Source organism: Papio anubis, chromosome 4 (assembly GCF_008728515.1).
Source record: "Papio anubis isolate 15944 chromosome 4, Panubis1.0, whole genome shotgun sequence".
NCBI lineage: Eukaryota > Metazoa > Chordata > Mammalia > Primates > Cercopithecidae > Papio > Papio anubis.
In genome coordinates this window covers 51,483,254-51,506,089 of record NC_044979.1, presented here as the reverse complement: position 1 = coordinate 51,506,089, position 22,836 = coordinate 51,483,254, and the positions used below count along the sequence as shown (strand labels likewise).

Sequence of the window (22,836 nt, the reverse complement as noted above, 5' to 3'; positions counted from 1 at the left end):
CATCACACATGTATGCTTTTTTCCATCATAGGAATGTCAAGTCTCCAACTTATGAAATTATATGAAGAATAAAGTGCATATTTACAAAGTCTTAAAATAAAACCTTAGTGTCTAGAACTAATGACCTCATACACAGCTACTGATCTGCATTGAAGTTGAGACCTCCCCTTAAATGTCATTCCTATTATTGTTTCAAATGGTCTGCAACCTAATTAAATGCCAATCTCCTTTCTCACAGTTCATAACATTTGCCATTTACACTAAGATTCTAGATGCCATTCCCTGGAACCATCAAATAATGGTTAGTGTCGGAAAATACCCTTCAGTTTTTAAAAGGAATACTTATTAATATATTTGCCTCCAAAATTGATATCAAAAAACTTTACAAGCCTATATAAATTTTAAAGGTGCCAATAAAATATATACTAATATTTTAGTTTCCTTTTAACACACAGAGGATAAGGAAAATACTAATTAAAACTTGCCATTGTGGCTAGGTACATTGGCTCACACCTGTAACCCCAGTACTTCAGAAGGCCAAGGCTATGGATCATTTGAACCCAGGAGTTCGAGACCAGCCTGAGCAATGTGGCGAGACCCCCATCTCTACAAAAATTAAGAAAATTAGCTAGGCATGCTGGCGTGCCCAGAGGCTGAAGCAGGAGGATACTTTGAGCCTGAGAGGTGGAGGTTGCAATGAGCCATGATCATGACACTGTACTTCAGCCTGGGCGACAGAGTAAGATCATCTCAAAAACAAACAAAAACCCCCAAACTTTCCACTGTAATAGGGACTTTTTCTTCTAAAGGTCACATTTCAGACTATACAAACAAATCCCCAATATATCACCATTAAATAATTTGTTCAGTTCAGTCATAAAATATTATAATATTACACCTATAGGGTATGTGGATTTGAAACACAAAATTCTACTTAGTTAATTATAAACTCACAATTGCTGTCAAGACAAATAAGAATTTTTAAATGAAAATCTAAAAAACTTTGATCTCACTTTTACAAAAGAGCATCTAGAAAGCTGATATTCACATGACCCATACTAAGTTAAATACATATTGGAGGAACTAAATCCTATTGCTTAGAACTCAGATGTGAAGCCTCAATGCTAAATCCCTACTATTTCAAAATTCAACTATGAAATCATCTAACTATACATTAAGAGCACAGAAGTAAAATAAACTATTCTACACATAAATAAAATATATTACGCATATATTAACATCTTGATATACTGTAAAATGAATGAACAATTCACAAAACAATATGTATAACACAATGTAACTTTTCTTAAATAAAAAAGATGCTATGTTTATATATAAGCTACAGATCAGAAATAAGAAAACATTAAAGGTTGGTGCAGAGGTGAACATGGGAGAGAATACAGTCATGGGTTCTTAGTTTCTGTTTCTGGTTGGGCCAGTAAAGTCCCTTACTCATACTTTTCCGCTTAGCACTAGAGACAGAAACTAAAAATCATGGCTTCAGGCTGCTAAAAGCCTAACAAAACACAAGAGAACAACAACAGTAAAAAATAAGGCGAGTTGAACAAGCTTGTTTTACAGTCTGGTCTGGATTTGAATGCTAGTGCCAACACCTGCTTCCAGGCATTCTAATTTTAGTAGTCGATATTACTCATGCTATTAACTGTTCTCAGCTTCAATTTCTACATTTTGTAGTGGTGGACAGTAATACTTCCATCTAATGGGACTGCTGTGAAATAAATGAAATAATATATATAAATGGCTTGGCACAATTCCCTGATTCACTATAAAGGTTAATGACGGTAGTTATTTTTGTGGCCCAACCTCACTTTTAAAATAAATTCTCTGGTACCGCTTTGGATTCAGAAGGACCGAAGAATTTCTCCTTACAGAGATATAGGTTTGTATAACACATACCTTTGGTGATTAGTAAGAGAAAAGCCTTAGGGAAAAAAATAGGTAATCATAAAAATAATTTCAGATGTATTAAGTATATAATGCACTCTACATATAATTTAATGTTGTAATCTACTATATCCCAGAATATTAAAAATCAGCTTGAAAAAACCTTTTATAAGTCTTTCTCCTGATATGAATTAAAGCTATAATTAAGTATACTAAAATGTTTCAGTAGCCAAGAAACTTCTATAACTAATCTTTAGGGAAATAAATTTCAGATTCTGAAAAGCTGCTCAATGTACATTTCAGGCTGTATTTTCAAGTCACTCTTTCTGAAAGCATGCTTAAAATTCTAGCTTTCCTTTATCTCACTGCTTGAACATTCCATTAATTATCTGATCTCCCTCCCTCCCTTATTCCCTCCCTTCCTCCCTCTCTTCCTTCTTTTCTTTTCTTTCCTTTTTTTTAAAATTATACTTTAAGTTCTGAGATACATGTGCAGAACATGCAGGTTTGTTACACATGTATACACGTACCATGGTGGTTTGCTGCACCCATCAACCTGTCATCTACATTAGGTATTTCTCCTAATGCTATCCCTCCTCTAGCCTCCCACCCACTGACAGGCCCTGGTGTGTGATGTTCCCCTCTCTGTGTCCATGTGTTCTCATTGGTCAACTCCCACTTATGGGTGAGAATATGCAGTGTTTGGTTTTCTGTTCCTGTGTTAGTTTGCTGAGAATGACGGTTTCCAGCTTCATCCATGTCCCTGCAAAGGACATGAACTCATCCTTTTTAATGGCTGCAGAAATAACGTCACACATCTACAACCATCTGATCTTATACAAACCTGACAAAAACAAGCAATGGGGAAAGGATTCCCTATTTAATAAATGTGAAACTAGACCCCTTCCTTACCCCAATACAAAAATTAACTCAAGATGGATTAAAGACTTAAACAAAAGACTTAAAACCATAAAAACTCTAGAAAACCTAGGCAATACCATTCAGGACATAGACATGGGCAAAGACTTCATGACTAAAACACCAAAAGCAATGGCAACAAACGCGAAAATTGACAAATCGGATCTAATTAAACTAAAGAGCTTCTGCACAGCAAAAGAAACTATTATCAGAGTGAACAGGTAACAGAATGGGACAAAATTTTTGCAATCTATCCATCTGACAAAGGGCTAATATCCAGAATCTACAAAGAACTCAAATTTACAAAACAAACAAACAAACAACCCCATCAAAAAGTCGGCGAAGGATCTGAAGAGACACTTCTCAAAAGAAGACATATATGCAGCCAACGAACATATGAAAAAAAGCTCATCATCACTGGTCATTAGAGAAATGCAAATCAAACCACAATCTCATGCCAGTCAGAATGGCGATCATTAGAAAGTCAGGAAACAACAGATTCTGTCACTTCTTAATCTTGTAGATTGGAAGCTTAAATTTTTCATCTTTGAAAAGAATCTCCCACTCATTGATTTAGATTTTGTACCAAATCTCAAGTCAACATTTCCATTTATAGGCAGAGTAGTTATCCAATTCAAAAATCTGTTTCAAGTCTTTCTTCCACTAAAGACTATTTGGCTATTTTCCTCTAAATGTTTTCAGTCAAATTATTCTAAAAGAATAGGAATATTTGTAAAGATTAAAGAACAGGTATAATTTTAAAACATAGAGGAGTAGAAGAGTGTTATTAAATGCCAAGAAATGAACAATCACAGCAAGTTGTTACTTAAGACATTAGTCAATAATGTATTTTAAAAAATAGGGCATATGCTTTTTATAATCTTATTTAATGCTTAAGTTTCCCTTATACACTAAAATGAAAGTTGAAAAATAAAAGTATCTTTAATAAAAAAAGAAATAATCCAATTAAAAACCAAAAAATGTAATGATTTTCTGTTAGCCTTCAACACTGCAGGTACGTTAGGTAGGCTTAAGTAATTTACAGCCACCAACAATTTGATCAACAGTATCAACTCAAACATTTGTAGATATATTTTTATTTCATCTAAGCCATTACTATGTTAACTAAAGTACATATTGCCATTACCACTGTCCCTCCGTACTCTCAATGCAAGGTACTTTCTATATATATGCTGGATCTTTCTTACGGTGTTAACTTCAGGTCTTGGCATTGTCAGTAATTACACTAAACTCCAGTAGATATAATACTGAATTTTATTTATAGCAATAACCATGCTTTTGAAGCAATGAACATTATAATAAAGCATCTTTAAACACAGATTGAGAGAAAAATTACTAATCTAAATTCATAGTGATTTCCTACGAAGAGCTTCCATATCTCTGTATGGTTAGTTTTCAATAAAGTTCTTAAAAAGAAGCTTGTAAGATGATTTTGTCAAGACTACAAGATCAACTGAATGGAAAATAGTTGTACCATATTTGCAAACAAAATCTGGCCATCCATGGGAACTAAAAGTAGGAAGCCTCGTAACATGACTGTTACCTCCAAAGATCATTTTATGTAAGTCCTTCAGTATGTCACCAACTTACCCTAAAAATTATCACAGAACAAACTGAAACAACTTGGATATAGGTAAAAGTAGATTATTTTGTTTATTATGATATTTCAATTGGGAACAGTTAGAGAGGATAAACTGAAAATGTAGTTGGCTAACACTCTAAAGATAGTGGAGACAATCAGATTTTGATACACTGTCTAAAATTAGTATATCAATAACAATAAAAAAAATTGAAGTCTTATTTTGTTTGAATTTCAATTAGCATACATACATACTGGTGAAATATGTATGCTTACCTTTAAAACATTAATGTATAGAATTAAGATTATGATTCAGTTATGTACTTATTATTTTAAATGCATGCCTATAGCTATTTCAAATAGAATAATTTTAGGGTTAAACTCCCAGGCTCTGAGGTTGGAATCTTTAAAAAGTAAATAAACATTTTTCTACTAAAATTTTACGTACTTTACTTCCTACAACAGTTTTCTAACAGTTCAAGTCAATTTCACACTAGGTGACCATTCATGAATGATATATGGAATTAGTGGTCACACAAAAGGGAAAATTTGATTGATCATATATAATTATAATTTATGTAAATTATTTAAAATATTTAAATATTTAAAAATACATAATTAGCCCATTAATTGGCACATGCGTTAAAAAAAGAAACCTTATAAAACTTGCCTGTCTTCTGAAAGTGTACTGACAATGTGTAGGAGGGCCATTTTTTTGTTAACAGAAATTTTTTTTCTAGTTTAAATTCATCGGGAAGTTACAAACTTTCACTACAGTAAAAATGGAAGTAAATGAATAGTCAATTCAATATTTATGATTAGTCAAGTATTATATAGTTAGTAATTTTAAACAAAATCATTAAAGTTTACAGATAAAGGATATCACTTACAAGCTGCTCTGACTTTACACTGTATAACTGGATGGTCTTTGCCACATTTTTTGACACAGCTAATGTGAGGTTTGTATCAACAGCAGCAACATTTAGTTCACTGGAGAAAATAAAAACAGTTTTTAAATATTAGCACCATCGTTCATCAACAAAGTAAAGAGCAAGATAAAAACTCAAACCCAATAAGCAATATGGTTATTCTTTTTATAGATTTCACTACTTCCAAGAACTGGTTGCATTGTTTCATTTTACCACCTAAATTCAGCATTAGGAAAATGTGCCTGGAGACAGCTTCCTTAATGACCAGTTTCTCATTAATAAAAGCATGTCATATGTGGGTTCAGTCTGTCATTAAAGGAGTAAATCGTGTACAGATTTTTAAAGTCGCACTCTTGGTAAGACTGACAAAGTGCAATTAGAGGCATTGCATATCACAGACATCTGCAAGGAAATGACAGCTCTTGAATGGAAATGATGACCTGGAACGGACACAGGCTAAAAATATAAATTACACATGATATATACTCAGTTTCTGTAGAAATTATGCCAATTCATGCTAGTTTGAATAGAGTAGCTTTTTAAATAATATAAAAGCATAGCAGGTCTATAATTACAAATTTTTAAAATTCGGATTCTTAAAGTATTTTTTTGTCATGCTTCTTTTCAACTTCAACATTGGATTAATTGGGGCATTTGATCTGACTGCCAAAAAAAAAAAAAAAAAAGGTATTTTATAAAGACCATGGAAAGAATACTAGAAATTAAAAATCATATAGAAACCCATATACAGATGGAAAGCAAGAAAAGTAATTATTGTCCCTGAAGTAGTAGAGTAAATCTTACCAGATTCTCTTTCTAAAGAAGTTGAAAGAGTTTGAAGCAATACTAGTGCATACTATGTATAACAAAAATGCACTTTCATATAGTATTGAGACATAATTTTGTTAATGTTCACTTTTAAATTTTATTAAACACTACCATAAGCATGATTCTTCCAGCTGTAGATTATATTTGATTATAGCATTGTCCACTTGCATAGAGGAATGGGAGAGATTCCTCTTTAATATTTACATAAACAGGTCAAAGAGATCAAGTTACTAGGACCTAGTCAGAACTTTGGAAAGTCAAGGCAATTGTGGAGAGATTTAAGACCAAGATGCTGGGCAATCTAGATAATTTGTAGGTACATCTGCAGCAAAAGATATGCTTATGTATATTATTATACATGTGGCTTTTTATTTTTATTTTTTGAGACTCACTCTTGTCAGCCAGACTGGAGTGCAGTGGCATGATCTCGGCTCACTGCGGCCTTCGCCTCTCGGATTCAAGCGATTCTGATGCCTCAGTCTCCTGAGTAGCTGGGGTTACAGGCATGCGCCACCAGGCCCAGCTAATTTTTGAATTTTTACTAGAGATGGGGTTTCACCAGGATAGTCTCGAACTCCTGATCTCAGGTGATCCACCCACCTCCACCTCCCAAAGTGCTGGGATTACAGGCGTGAGCCATCATGCCTGGCCACCTGTGGCTTTTTAGTCTTACTCTTCCATACCTCAGAATCACCATCTTCAAATCTTTAAAAGAATTTAGACCTCGGTCTCATACTATTTTTTATTCCTTAAAATATCAATCTCAAATGTACAGATCTATTATTATGACAACTTGTTAGTCATGACAGAAACAGATAATTTCAACTGCAAATTAGTCTGGACAACTTTTAAATAAGTGTCTAAAGCCAACAGTATATAATTACATTGTCTGCAGGCATTCAGGTGGCACCTCTGCTACGATACCCTCCCTTTTTAGAGTCCTAAAAGCTGTCACATTCACTTAAAAAGCTTAAAATAGCAAACGCAAGCTAATCAAACTTATATTCCTATTTCTGCCATGAAGCACTTTCTGGAGTTTAGGATAAAAAAAATTAACCTGTATGTTTTAGTTTCTGAATTTATAAAATCATTTATTGTATTTGATTTCTTGTATAATGTAAGAAATTTACTATGGTATAAACAGCCAGGTTTACTTTGCATCCTTGGCAAGATACAGAATAATTATAATAGACTATTTTTAGACTATATTTAAGGTATTTAAATTATTTTATTAATTGGAATCTCAAGTACTTACTATGCGTGCACTCATTTACTGTAAAATTCTTAATTGTGGGCCTAATTACTTGAATAATTTGAAAATAAATTAAAAATGTACTGCTATCATATATCACTAACAAATATGGCAGTCATCTTATATGGCATGCCGCTATATAAAAAATACGTACCTTGCTATAGTTTTAATAATACCATCAAGTTCATCAGAGGAAGGAGGATTACGACCACCAGGGGGAAAAACCAAGTTGATAGGATCGAAGAGTCGAGATAAGGATTTTGATAGATAAGCAGCCTCATAGGGTTGTAGTGAGTCTTTCAAAGCCTTTTCTGGACTGTGGAAACAAAATTTTTTAAAAACTAACTTAAAACTGCACAGAACTAAATGCTATTGTATCAGGCTGTAAATATCTTTTTTAAAAACCTCCCATAAAAACGTAACTCTATATTAAGAAAAAGAAAATAATTTGTTTTACAATGTACATATTTACAAATATATTTCACAATTAAACATTCAGAACTATAGTAACTTTTTTGTTTGTTTGTTTGTTTGTTTTGAGATGGAGTCTCACTCCTGCCCCGGCTGAAGTGCAGTGGTGCAATCTTGGCTCACTGCAATCTCCACCTCCTGGGTTCAAGCGATTCTCCTGCCTCAGCCTCCCAAGTAGCTGGGATTACAGCTGTCCGCCACCATGCCCGGCTAATGGATGTATTTTTAGTAGAGATGGGGTTTTGCCATGTTTGTCAGGATGGTCTCAAACTCCTGACTCCAGTGATCCACCTGCTTCAGCCTCCCAAAGTGCTGGGATTACAGATGTGAGCAACTGTGTCTGGCCTATATTAACATTTTAATTTCTACATAAGTCCCCACTATCAATGCACAATAATATGCACCAAACCTACTGTATTATCTGTTTCCTTAAACTAAAGGAGTAACAGTAAAATCCTATTAATGCTAATGGGGGATATGCCTTTACTTGCAAATCCTACTTACAGAGTTATCAAAGCATAGGGAAGAGAGACCAGCCTGCAGAGACCTGCTCCATTAGCTTGGCCCTTTCCATCCACAGCTGCCTCCCTAATAAACCTCACTGTCTGAGAGGGAAGTGTACAGACTTAGGTTTTACGTTTTCCATTTTTGTGTTCCACTTTTGAGTTATTTTGTGAGACAAAATAAAAAGTATTTGTGAAAGTCCTAAAATCATGTAAATATTCCCAAGTAGAGTTCTTTGTTTTATAATATTCTTCACAATATCAAACTTAACCTGAGAAATATTTCTTTCCTGCTTGCACTTCCTGTATCTTTTATCTTCCTGTATCCTGAAATCATGCTGATTTTCATTTAGTAGTCAAACTATTTGATCTTACATTTTTCTTTCAACAATTACTATCAAATGTCTATAACCACTATTTTCATGTTTCCTTACTCCTATAATTAATTCAGTGTCTTCTCACATCATCCCTGTTTACAATCCTTCTACCAGCTTTTGCATTGTCTTTTTTCTTTTATAAAGAACAAATTTCCCTTCATCTAAAAAGTTAACCTTTAAAACATCTGACCTGCTTCTTCATGTATGTGAAACTTGGCTTTCTCTTTTTCTCACCCTTCTGGTGAACTGATAAGACCTAGAGATCAGAATGCTCTTGGCTCCAACATCATAATTCCATAGTTATCTCTTAATATTTTCTCATTCAATAAGTATTTCACTCAACACATATTTACTGAGAATACTATGCACCAGGCACTTTGTAAAGTGCTGGGAAGATAGAGATTAAGAGCGCTTTAGAGTTGTGAAGAAATTGGCAGGTAAAATGCTAATTATAATAATTTCTTTAATAGATGAAGATACCAAGACCACGATGGGAGCATGAAATAACTTAGTATCTAAATCTGTCTGAAGCAATCCTCTGTTGAAGTCTGAGCCATCTATTTAAATGTCACTATTTGTACTCATGTCATCTACTGACCTCAGAAGCCTCTTACCACTTCTGCAGAAATTTTGGCACTGAATTATAAGAACACTTTCCCATTCTCCAAATCTACCATTAAAGATCTTTGGTGACTACAATGTCAAACATCTTTTCTAAAACATGTCCTATATTAAAAGTCTACATTTATAATAACCTTTATTTTGGCTTTACTAGGGGGCTTCCAAATTTGAGTCATCACTTTGAACTGCTCCACTTCTAAGATCTTCAAGCTTAAAGGAAACTTTCTACATGCCCCACCTTCTATCTCTACTTTCCCTTCCACAAATATTAAGTCACTACAGTATTTGCCAAGTATTTCCTAGGTGCAGAACTATAGTAGAGAACTTGGTTTAAAAAAAAATTCCCGGCCGGACCTGGTGGCATGGTGGCACGTGCCTGTAATCCCAGCTACTCAGGAGACGGAGACAGGAGAATTGCTTGAACCCAGGAGGAAAGGGTGCAGTGAGCCAAGACCATGCCACTGCACTCCAGCCTAGGCGACACAGCAAGACTCTGTCAAAAAAAAAAAAAAAAAAAAAAAAAAATTCCCTGTCCTCTTAAAGCTTACATAGTAACAGGAGAGATATACACAAAAGTAAAAATTTAAAATAAGTTAAATATGGAATATGATAAGTGCTAAGAGAAAAATAAAGCAAGAAAGATAGAGAATAATGTTTAAGTCTTTTTTCCTTTTTCATCCAATTTTAGATAGGATGAGGCAAAGGAAGGCTTACCGAGGGGCCCTGAAGGAAAAGAGGTAGCAAATTGTGTAGACTTTCAGGGAAATCGCTTTCTATGAGGAAAGAACAGCAAGTACAAAGGCCCTGAGGAGAGACCATACCTGAGTGTGTTGCCCAGAGGAGCAGATCACGTAACAGGAGGGTAGTACAAGATAACATCAGAGAAAACAGATGGACTGAGTCATGTTGAGCTTTGTGTATCTATAAGGGTGGTATATTTCACTCTAAAGAACTTCTTATTTGACCTTATTGTAATTTATGCTACGTGACCCCTTCCTGCTTCCAGCCTCCATCAGTCCACCAGGTCTATATCATCCTTTTTCCATAGCCATCATTTCAAGGTGCTCTCATTAGCACCCTGATTTTTCCAATTCACCTTCCTTTCAAAGTTCTAAGAAAATATTACTGAGATGTTCTCTGTATCTGCTGCTAAGCTGGCCAAGTACTGCAGAGAAAAAAATGATTTCTACTGGACATTTATACAAACCTCTTTAATATCAAGAAACCTGAAGGTCAAAGTAATAACCTAAAATTCTACTTTTGCAACTCTTCAATCTTTATAGGTGACTTTTTTCTTGGTTTTACCCTAAGAGCAAAACCACTGGCCATGACCTTTCTCAACTTGGCACTTCTCTCATTTTTTCCCCTCTTACAACTTCATCTATTCTCTGTGACTTTATTATTTCAATGAAAGAGGTAGCTTTATTCCTTTTTTTAAAATAAAAAATTCCCAGAATAATTTAATCTGTCTCTTCTTATCCCATTATCTTTTTACCCAGATCTGATGGCTATACATTACATGTATCATGGCATCACTCTGTACTCCATATGTATAAATATTATGTGTCATTTAAAGAAAAAAGATACGTCAGCATAAAAAATTATATAAAGATGTATTCTAAGTAAAAAGGTTTTAATGGGAAATAACATACAAGAAGCAGGATTGCTATATTGAACCTACACACAGAACAGGGTGGCCTCTGGTATGTTTGGAAAACAAAAGAAAGGCTGGGGTTTACTGGGGAAAGAGGAAGTTATACAAGTTGTTTTCAAAAAAAAGTTTATTGGCACTGGCAGCATCTTATATAAGAGCTGGTGAGTTCTGACTGGTGAGTGTCAGTAAATTGCAAGGTAGGACTTGTAATTTTAGTGTTATGGTTAGGCCCTTGCAGTTTGGATTGGGCTTGTGAGACAGTGTGTCAGGCAAATGTTCTTGTGTAAGTGGCTTGCTGTCCCTGTGTGACTTGTGTAGTAAGCTGCAGTTCAGAAAAATTTCTTGTGATAGTTCTTGTTATCAGGCAAATCATGTGTGACAGCTCTCCCTTCATGACCCTCCCCCAGCTCTATTTTGTCAGGATTTGACACAAGTGACTCCATGTTGAATCTGACAACTTTCATATATATAATTTACATAGCATACCACCACTTGAATTCAATCACTGAAAGTATACAGTTTGATGAATTTCGTATATTCAGAGATCTGTGCAATCATCACCATAGTCAATTTTAGAACATTTTATCACCTCAAAAAGAATTCTTGTATCTTTAGCAATAACACTCCACCTTCCTCACTCCATCCCCAGCCCCAATCAATCACTAACCTACTTTATGTTTCTATAGATTTTGCTATTCTGGATTTGCATATGAATGGGATAACATACTGTGTGTGTCTGTGTATGTGTGTGTTTTACTGTCTTCTTTCACTTAGTATAATGTTTTCAAGGTTCATCCACATTGCAGGATGTACAGTACTTCATTTCTTTTTATGGGTAATATTGTATATGTTTTAATTGTAATATTTCATTGTATGAATATAGCACATGTTGTTTACCCATTTGTCTGTTGACAGACATTTGGTTGTTTCCATCTTTTAGCTATCAGGAATAATGCTGCAATAAACATTTGCATACAAATGTCTATGTGAACATATGTTTTTATTTCCCTTGGGTATACATCTGGAGTGAAATTGCTGGGTCATATGGTAACTATATTAATAGTTTGAAGAGGCCGCACATGGTGGCTCATGCCTGTAATCCCAACACTATGGGAGGTTGAGGCGGGAGGATCCCTTGAGCCCAGGAGTTCAAGACCAGCCTGTGCAACAAAGTGAAACCATGGCGCTACAAAAAAATAAAATAATTAGCCAGGCATGGTGGTGCATGCCTGTAATCCCAGCTAGTGGTGCTTACCTATAATCCCAGCTACTCAAAGGGTAAGGCAGAGGACTGCTTGAGCCTGAGAGTTAGAGGCTGCAGTGAGCTGTGATTGCACCACTGCACTCTAGCCTAAGCTATAGAGTAAGACCCAGTTTCAAGAAAAAAAAAAAAAGTTTGAAGAACTGCCAAACCCTTTTCCAAGGCCCTGCACCACTTTAGATTTCCACCAGCAACAGATGAGGACAGTAATTTCTCAACATCCTTGCCAACACTTGCTACTATTTGTCTTTTTGTTTACAGACATCCGAGGGGGTGTGATGTAGTAGCTCACTGTGGTTCTGATTTGTATTTTCCTGACCATCTTTTTCATGTGCTTATTGGTCATCTATGTTTTTTGGAGATATGTCTGCTCAGATCCCTTGTCCACTTTTTAATGGGGTAATTTGTCTTTTTATTGTTGATTTGAAAGAGTTCTTTATATATTCTGAAACAAGTCAATTGCCAGATATATGAGTCAGAAATACTTTCACTCATTCCTGATGATAATCCTTTGAAGCAGCAAAGTTTTTAATTTTCAGAAAGTCCAATATATCATTTTGTCTTTTGTTGATTGTGATTTTGGTGTCATCTCTAAGAATTATTTACCAAATCCTAATGCATAAAGATTTACCCATATGTTTTCTAACATACATATATATATATATATGTAAATTTTTGTATAGATTGATTGGTTGAGATGGGGTCTCCCTATATCCAGGCTGGGTTCAAACTCCTGGGCTCAATTGATTTTCTCACCTCGGCTTCCCAAAGTGCTGGGAATTATAGGCATGAGCCACGGTGCCCAGCCTTGTTTTATATTTTTAATCTAATATTTAGATCTTTGATCTATCTTGAGTTAATTTTTGTATATGGTGTGAAGGGCACCACTTCATTCTTTTGTATGTCACTATCAGCTGTCCCAGCACCATTTGTGTAAAAGATAATTCTTTCTCAATTGAAAGAATGGTCTTTACACTTTTTGAAGACAGCTCACCATAGATTTATGGGTTTCTTTCTGTACTCTCAATTTTATGTTTATCCTTGTGCCAGGCAGTACTATAGCACTGGGATTAAAATTTCTTGTGAGCCCTCCTACATTCTTCTTCTTCTTCAATATTGTTTTAACTATTCTGGGTCCCTTCAAATTCCATATGAATTTTAGAATCACTTGTTACTTTCTACAAAGAAGTCAGCTGAGATTCTGATAGTGATAGTTACGGTACTGAATTGATATATATCAGTTTGGGGCACATTACCATCTCAACAAGGTCAAGTCTTGCAATTCATGAAATGAGGTGTTTTTCTACTTATTTAGATATTTCTTTGAACAATATTTTACAGTTTTCTGAGTATAAATTTGCACTCCTTTTGTTAAAGTTATTCCTAAATATTTTATCTTTGTGGTGTTGTTATACATATTACATCCATTAATGTTAATAAACCCAACAATGAATTGTTATAATTATTACTTTACTATCTGCCACCATTTCCTAGCAAATTTCAGCTTTGTTCCTACCTACCTCCTGTGTGAGGTTATTTGCAAATGTATTAGGCACATATTACATTTCTAAATGTTATAGTCTCAACAATGCTTTTATGAAAGGAATATTAAATCTTGGGACCCCAAACTTGCTATGCCAAAGATAAAAGTTAAGCTTGGAAATTGAGTTATGCAAAAAAACTTCCTTTCCTTTGTTCCCAAACAGCTGTAAGATGGAAGGCCACATCTCTCTCCAGGTGGCCTCCTTCACCCTGATCCTGTAAATTAACAGCTTATCTTCACATATAGGGACAATGACAATATTAGAGATAATTCTACTGCCCACTATGAGACAAATGCAGATTTGCTGAACATGAGACAAATGCATAACTGACTGTTCCTGTACCCTCTCCTTTCACATGTAACATGTGGATTCAGTGAGTGCTAATTAAAGCCTCATAAGAACGTGACCACTTATCTCACTACCTACCCTCCCCACTTTTTTCTTTTCCCCTTCTCTTCCTGCCCACTCTTTCCCCTTTAAATCTTGAAGTCCTCAAAACCCTCTTTGGAAAAAATCTAGGTCACAGATCCTTCAGTGATTAGAGTCTCCTTTTCCCAGGCACATCCTCAACTTGTGCAAAATAAACCTCTAAATTAATAGAGACCTGTCTCAGACACTTTTTGTTTTATACATTCTATACATATTATTTCATATAATTGCTTTTTAGGTCAGTTAAGAGAAGAAAATGTGTGTTTATATTTTCTTTTATAATTTCATAGTTACCTTTACTCTGTGGGGATTCAAATTATCTGGGGTCACTTGCTTCAACCTGAAGAACTTTCTTTAGTATTTCTTGTAAGCTGGAATGCTAGCAACACATTCTCTTTTTTAAATCAAGGAAAGTATTTTGCCTTCATTTTTGAAAGGACAGCTTTACTGGACACGGGATTCTTGGCTCATTTTTTTTCCTTTGAGCAATCTGAGCCCGCTACCTTTTGGCATCCTTTGTTTCTGCTGAGAAGTCAGCTGTTAATGTTATTGGGACTCCCTTATAAGTGAAGTGTAGTTGTATTTGGGAAGGGGGTGTGGGGAGTGGGTAAAGACAGGGTCTCACTATGTTGCCCACCATTAAGGATTAAAAAAGTTTTATTGGGGATCTGAAGAAACTCTCCAGGCCTCCACAAACAAGTTTATAGGTGGTCTAAAGAACTCCCCAAACCTCCATGATTTCGTAGGAGACAAGATAAGAGTAATCACCCCAGCACCTGGGACCCATTTAGATTAAGTAATTTACTGAGGCTCCAGAGGAAGGTCTTTAAGACTCAGAACTTAGTTATAGATTAATTTATGTCTTTAGATGAATGCACTTACATGTAGACATATAGCTTAGAAGGTATATAAGCTCTGGAAAACTTTGTAATTTTGAGTTGGTGTGGCGATATTTTCCGGGCCTTATCGCTGCAACTGGTTATAGAAATAAAAAACTCTCCTCCTCTCCAGCTAATCTGCATCTTGTTATTGGGCAGCAAGAAACAGCAGTCCAACCCTCAGTTTGGTCTGGGAATAACCTCATTCTAGGAAGTGAGAACTTGGTGGCAGGCAACTGCACGAGGTCCTTTCAGTTTATATTTCCTGGCATAGAATCACTATTTCAAAAGCCCAGGCAAAGGTAATTAGGGCCCCAGTACTTTGAGTCTGCCATGCTCAAGGACCCATTCATTACGTGGGAATTGGGCACAATATGGCAGCTCCCTACTCCTGACCTCACTTACCTGAAAGTCAGCCTCAGCAACTTTCTGCTGAGGGCATTATGAATAATGTTGAGGCCCTGCTCTTCCCAGGAAGAGAGCCTTCCAGCTTGGAGCTAGAAGAGAGGGAGCCCTATGTTCTTGGCTACTGCAATCTAGAGAACAATCTCCATTTCACTAAGCTGAGGTGGGTAAGACAGGCACAATCTTGGCTCAAATACCATAGGCTCCAGTTTTTCTGACCAAATTTTCATATACTTTCGTGAATAGATGCTGCTTCCTCTTGCTGTTTGCTCTTAGGACCATTTCTGGACTCCAACTTAAATGAACTCATTCTTTGGGGCTCCACACTGCTTTAAGTTGTCCTCCTATCTCACCATTTTTTCTGTCTTTGTCTCCTTTGTAAGCTGCCACTCCACTGACTAATCTATACACGCTGGTACCTTTCTTGGACCAAGGCTCTCTCTTCTCTCTCTGTATACATCTTCCCTATGTAATCTCTTCCAATTCCATGATTTTAAAAAATGTACATGATGATAGCAGGGTGAGGTGTCTCAGGCCTGTAATCCCACACTTTGGGAGGCTGAGGTGGATGGATCATCTGAGGTCAGGAGTTCAAGACTAGCCTGGCCAAAATGGCGAAACTCTGTCTCTACTAAAAATACAAAAATTAGCCGGGCATGGTGGTATGCGCCCTTAATCCCAGCTGCTCGGGAGGCTGAGGCAGGATAATAACTTGAACCCAGGAGGCAGAGGTTCCAGCCTGGGTGACAGAGCAAAATAAAAAAAAAAAGAGAAAGAAAGAAAAGGGCATGATGATGACTTCCAAGTATGTATTTCTAGCCCTGACTCATATTTAATTACCTTTTCAACAACTCTATTTGCATTTTCAATTCACTAGTTTCAAAAGAATTAAATACAATGTATTAATTAAATACAATGCTTTGAAAAAATTCTTCCTATCTTAACCACTCAGTCTTCCACCAACTAGTCGTATCCTTGATTCCCCTGTCCTCTCAAATCAATGGCTTGCCCTCTATATATCCTGCTTCAAAAATACATCTTGAATCAATCTGACCAAATTGCCACCTTATCTGCTCATCCTAGTTCAAGTTATTATCATCTCTTATCTGGATAAACAAAATAGCTTCCATCTTCCACTTCCCTAACTCTGTGCTGGCCCCCCTTAGTTGTCTACATAGCAGTCAGAGTGCTAATTTTAACATGTTTATCAGTTCACATCATTCCTCTAAATCAATGGTTTCTCACTTTATTAGGATAAACTCCAAGCCCTTTACCATTGCCTATAAAGCTCTACATGATCTCACATTTCCTTTCCTCTCTGATCCAATCTTAAACACTTCCCTTTTTTGTTCACTATGTTCCAGCTGCACTGGCTTCTTTCTGTTCTTCTGTTCTTCAAACCTCCTCATCTTAATTTTCTTTTCTTTTTTTTGAAACGGAGTCTTGCTCTGTCGTCCAGGCTAGAGCGCAGTGGCGCGATTTCGACTCACTGCAACCTCCACCTCCTGGGTTCATGCAGTTCTCCTGCCTCAGCTTTCTGAGTAGTTGGGATTATAGGCATGTGCCACCATGCTCGGCTAATTTGTGTGTGTGTGTTTGTGTGTGTGTATGTGTGTGTGTGTGTGTGTATATATATATTTTTTGTAGAGACAGGATTTCACCATGTTGGCCAGGCTAGTCTTGAACTCCTCAGCCTCCCAAAGTGCTTAGATTATAGGCGTGAGCCACCGCGCCCAGCCTTAATTTTCCTAAGGCCTCTAAATTTGTTCTTCTGACCGCAAAAACCTTACTCTAAATTTCCCCTGGTTGATTCTTTCACATTATTTAGATCTAAGGTCAAATGTTACCACCTCATAGAAGCTTTCTCTGACATCCTATATATTAAGCAACTCTATAGCATTATTTTATTTTCTTCACAGCAATTATCACTACTGAAAATTTGACACGAGTAATGAATCATGAAAAATGATACCCTGGCTATTCATGTTTTGATTCTGTGCTGATTCCTCTAGGGCCTGGTTCCATTTGTTCTCTTTTCTTTCTTACATCTCCCATCTCTTTTTCTCTCCACTGGCTACTTCCATCTATGAAAACTCAACTCTTCCTTGTTTGTGTCCTTGAACCCTCATGATTTTTTGACATCTTGGAATATGGCTCCTATATCTTGTTTTCCTCATCAATCACTTTACTGAATTCATCTCCAAAAAGTGACAATAATATCCTATTAGTGAAAACACAGTGGCTTTTTTCGCTCTAATTTGTTTTCCCTCCATTGAATTTACCGTTTTATTTTATTTTTTGAGTCTTGCATTGTCACCCAGGTTGGAGTGCAGTGGCACAATCTTGGCTCACTGCAACATCCACCTCCCAGGTTCAAGCCATTCTCTTGCCTCAGCCTCCCAAGTAGCTGGGATTACAGGCGTGCACCATCACGCCTGGCTAATTTTTTGTATTTTTAGTAGAGGCAGTGTTTCACTATTTTGGCCAGACTGGTCTCGAACTCCTGACCTCAGGTGATCCGACTACGTTGGCCTTCCAAAGTGCCCTTCCTTGTGCCCTTCCTCCCTTCCTCCCTCCCTCTCTTCCTTCCTTCCTTCCCTTCTTCCTTCCTTCCTTCGTTCCTTCCCTCCCTCCCTCCCTCCCTCCTCTCTTTCCTTTTTTCTCTTTTCCTTTCTTTTCTTTTCTTTCACACAAGTAACATGTACTCCTTTTACATAAAAGCAGAAAATACAAAATTAGGATTCCACCTCCTGGAAATAAACTACTGTTACTGTTTGCTTTGTGTATTTCTAGACCTTTTTTAGTGCATGCACATAGATTTAAAAATAAAACTAAGGCAGAAATAGAATGCTCTATTTGCTATTTTATATATACTTTTTAAAAAATGTGATATATAATTAAATCTTTGTAGGTCAACAGACATAGGTTCTGTTCTCTTTTGCCCTCTCTATTAGGCCTTACTGAATCTGCATATTATAAAAGAGTTATTGAGAAGATAATCTGGTCTCATTTTATGATTCTAACCTATAATGGCCATTTATTTTGCCAGTTAAAACTACTCCTTTTTCTTTTTCTTTTTTTTTTTTAAAGGGAGACAAGGTCTCACTATGTTGCCCAGGATGGCCTCTAACTCTTAGGCTCAAGAGATCCTCCCAGGTAGCTAGGATTACAAGCATGTGTCACACTGCCCAGCACTAGTCAGAACTTCTACATACTGTATTCTGCTAGTCAGAGCTTCTAACTATACGGGACACAAATTCAACTAGATTTAGGAATAAAATTAAAAGAGAAACAAACAACTGTTTAAACAGCACCCATGAGTCTACCCAACATTTTTCTTACATGGTAAGTGATAAGAAACTGCTTCTGCTTTAGCGAGCGTTGACACAATAAATATGATTCTAGTGTTTAAAGAAAGGTGTGAAAGCCAATCACTTGATCTGATGCTCAAATTGAAAGTTTAAAATACTCTTTCAATTTTGGAGGAAAAGCTGGGCAGGCTAAACTTGCTGAGATTGTATATTGGTTTCCAATATGGCTCCTAAATATGGCTATACTACTATATTCATGGGTGACCTAAGAGATTTTCAGGGGTAATTTTGACTATACAGTTGGACCTCCGTTTTTGCAAATTCTATATCCAAGGATTAAACCAACCATGGATTGAAAACCTAGTTAGGTCTACAATAGTTGTGGCTATAATGAAACATTTATTCACATTTTTTCTTATAATTCTCTAAGCAATATAGTGTAATAACTCTATGCATAGCATTTACATTGTATTAGGTATTATAGGTAACGTAGAGATGATGTGCATAGGTTACATGCAAATATTATGTCATTTTTACATAAGAAACTTGAACTTCCCAATGGGTCCTGGAACCAATCCCCTACAAATACCTAAGTGATAACTACACTCTGCTTTTTTTTTTTTTTTTTTTTTTTTTTGAGACAGAGTCTCGTTCCATCACCCAGGCTGGAGTGCAGTGGCGTGATCTCGGCTCACCGCTGCCTCCGTCTCCCAGGTTCAAGGGATTTTCCTGCCTTAGCCTCCCGAATAGCTGGGATTACAGGCGAGCGCCACCATGCCTAGCTAATTTTTGTATTTTTAGTAGACACAGGGTTTTACCATGTTGATCAAGCTGGTCTCGAACTCCAGACCTAGTGATGCACTCCACTTTTTCTTAACACATTGAGAACCTATCCCAGCATAAGATTTATCTCCCCTGTCGTTTCTGAACATCCAAGTTCCTTTTATGACACATTTATGCAGGTGGTCCATCAATAAATGATACCATCTGAGGTAATTATAGGTATATTATAACATCGATTAAAATACAGTGACCACAACATGATCATCTTCTAGCTTCTCATCATCCTACTTAGTGTTACACTTTAAAATTGACTCCGGCAGGAGCCAGAAGTGTTTAACTAAGGGTGAAAATTGACTTTTTCAGTTAAAAGTCTTGCAAAGTCTTTTAAGGTATACAAATACATTACAAATATTTAGAGACTTTGTGTATACTTAATTTATAATTTAAAATAAAAATAAAAGATAAAATTTAAAATAAAAATAAAATTAAGATGCCAACTACAGGTCAAATTAAAGAAACATACTCATAATCTGGCATTTTTGGTATGAATATATCTTGTGCATCATCTTCCATGTGTTGTAGGTCAACATAGAGGTCTGTAGTTCCACTTGCATTAAAATTTCCTTGGATATTCTGACTATATTGTTGAAGACGCTTCCATAAGTCATTATAAAGACGTAATAATTTGGGGTATTCTCCTTCAAATGCCTGCTTCAAAAACATAGAAGCTGCCAAGCAAAACAAGAACATGAATTAGATAAATGAAAATAAAATGTGGTAAATAAATGTTTCTTCTGCATATGAAGATATTGTTCCAAATAACCCATACTATAGGGCAAACCAAAGATGTGTTCTAATGAGGTCTTTTATAGTAATGCTAATAATAATAATTTTCCACTTTGACTCACTGCACTTGATATGCAGGCCATATATTTTGAAACACAATCTATATAAAAATAGAAAAACCCACAATTGTAGTTGAAGATTTCAATTCCTTTTTCAAGAATCAAGAAAATAAGTACACAGAAAATCGGGACAGAAAACTCGACAGCGCTAAAACCCAATTGACTTAATTTACATTCATACAATACGTCATGCAAAACAGCAAATACACATTCTTTTCAAGTGCACATGGAGTATGTACCAAGATCAACAATATTTGGTTCCATTAAACAGGTCTCAATACATCGAAAAGGCTTCAAACCATACAAAGCTTGTTCTCTAACCAAAATAGTTTTAGATTAGAAATTAGTAACAAAAAGATACCTGAAAAGAATCCTCAAATATTTGAAACTACAAAATGTTTCTAAATAACCCATGGATCAAAAAAGAAATCAAAAGTGAAATTAGAAGTATTTTGAACTGAATGAAAATTATAACACAACACATCAAAATTTGTGGGATATCAACAAGGGAGTACTTGGGGGAAATTTATGCAAATACTTACATTTGAAAAGAAGAAAAGTTTCAAATCAATTACCTAAACTTCCATTTTAAGAACATGGAAAAAGAAGGGCAAATAAAAACCAAAGTAAACAGAAGAAATAAAATAATAAAGCTCTGAACAGATATAATGAACCAGAAAATGAAAACAAGAAACACTGAAACTAAAAACTGGTTCTCTGAAAAGATAAGTAAAATTGACAAACTTCTAGCCAGATGGATTAGGAAAAAAGAGTAGAAACAAATAATCCATACTAAGAATAACAGAGGTGATCTCATTACATATTACAAAATATTCTGCAGATACTAAAAGGGTAATAAAGGAATTATGAACAACTTTATGTGAATAAATTTGAAAACTTTCATGAAACACACAAATTCCTTGAAAGATACAAACTAACAAAGCTCACTCAAGAAGCAATAGATAGACTGAATAACACTATACCTGTTGATTCTTTTAGTTAAAAATCTTTGCACAAAGAAAAACTTCAGGCTTAGATGACTTTAGTGGTGAATTTTATCAAGCAGTTTAAGAAACAAATAAAAGCCATTCTATACCAATTCCCAATTCATTCTGAGGCAAGCACTGCCCTGACATAAAAACCAGATATTAAAAGAAAAATAAAAACTACACAATATTCCTTATGAAGATAGATGCAAGAATTATAACCAAAATTTCATCAAATCTAGTCAAACAATATATAAAAAGAATAATACATCATGACCAAGGAGATCTATATCAGAAATTCATAGTTGGCATACATATACATAGATATATATACACACACATCTGGAATTACATATATATAATAACATCTATCTATCTATCTATCTCTCTATCTATCTATCTATCTATCTATCTATCTATCTATCTATCTATCTATCTATCTAAATAAATGGGGTCCCACTATATTGCCCAGGCTGTTCTTTAACTCCTAGGCTCAAACAGTCTTCCTGTCTTGGCCTCCCAAAGTGTTGGGATTACAGACATGACCCAACATACCTGGTCTGCTTAATGTTTTAAAATCAATCAATGTGATGATTCATCTTTTAACAAACTAAAAAGAAAAAGCGTATGCTCTTTTCAATAGATGAAGAAAAAGCATTTGGAAAAAAATCTAACATTCACTCCTAATAAAACTCTCAGTCAACTAGGAACAGAAAGGAACACATCCTTAAACTAATAAAAGGCATCTATGAAAAACTACAGTTAATATAATACTTAAGAGAATAAGTAATACTTTTGCTCAGAAATCAGCAAGAAGACAACAATGTGAGCTTTCACCACTTCTAATCAACATATCCTAGAGGTTCTGGCCAGTGTACAGAGGCCTAAGTAAATAAGTAAATAAGACATTCAGATTGGAAAGGCACGCAGTCTTTTTAGACAGACAACATACAAGTATCTATATGGAAAATCTGACGGAATCTGTGAGAAAAGCTACTAGAGTTAACATAATAACTGAATTTAGCAAAGTTGCAGGATATAAGATTAATGTGCAAAATTCAGTTGTATGTCTATATACTAGCAATGAACAATCAGAAGTTGAAATTTTAAAAGAATATAATTTGGAATAGCACAAAAAATATGAAATACTTAGATATATCTGACAAAAGGGGAAATAGGTGCACACTGAAAACTGCAAAAACAATGCTGAGATAAAGAAGACCTACATAAATGGAAAGCGATAACATTCATAGTTCAAAGATTCAATATTGTTAAA

At 35.5% G+C, this 22,836-nt stretch overlaps 1 protein-coding gene across 1 annotated transcript in view; it reads right to left on the bottom strand.

The window, feature by feature from the left end:
* COG5 (component of oligomeric golgi complex 5) overlaps window positions 1-22,836 on the bottom strand; it is a 363,081-nt gene that overhangs the window by 68,598 nt on the left and 271,647 nt on the right. The window contains exons 12-14 of the mRNA XM_031665852.1: window positions 20,193-20,397; window positions 7,587-7,748; window positions 5,314-5,413 (exon numbers count right to left, since the gene is read on the bottom strand). Of these exons, the coding sequence (XP_031521712.1) occupies window positions 5,314-5,413; window positions 7,587-7,748; window positions 20,193-20,397 (467 nt within the window). The remainder of the gene's footprint in view (window positions 1-5,313; window positions 5,414-7,586; window positions 7,749-20,192; window positions 20,398-22,836) is intronic.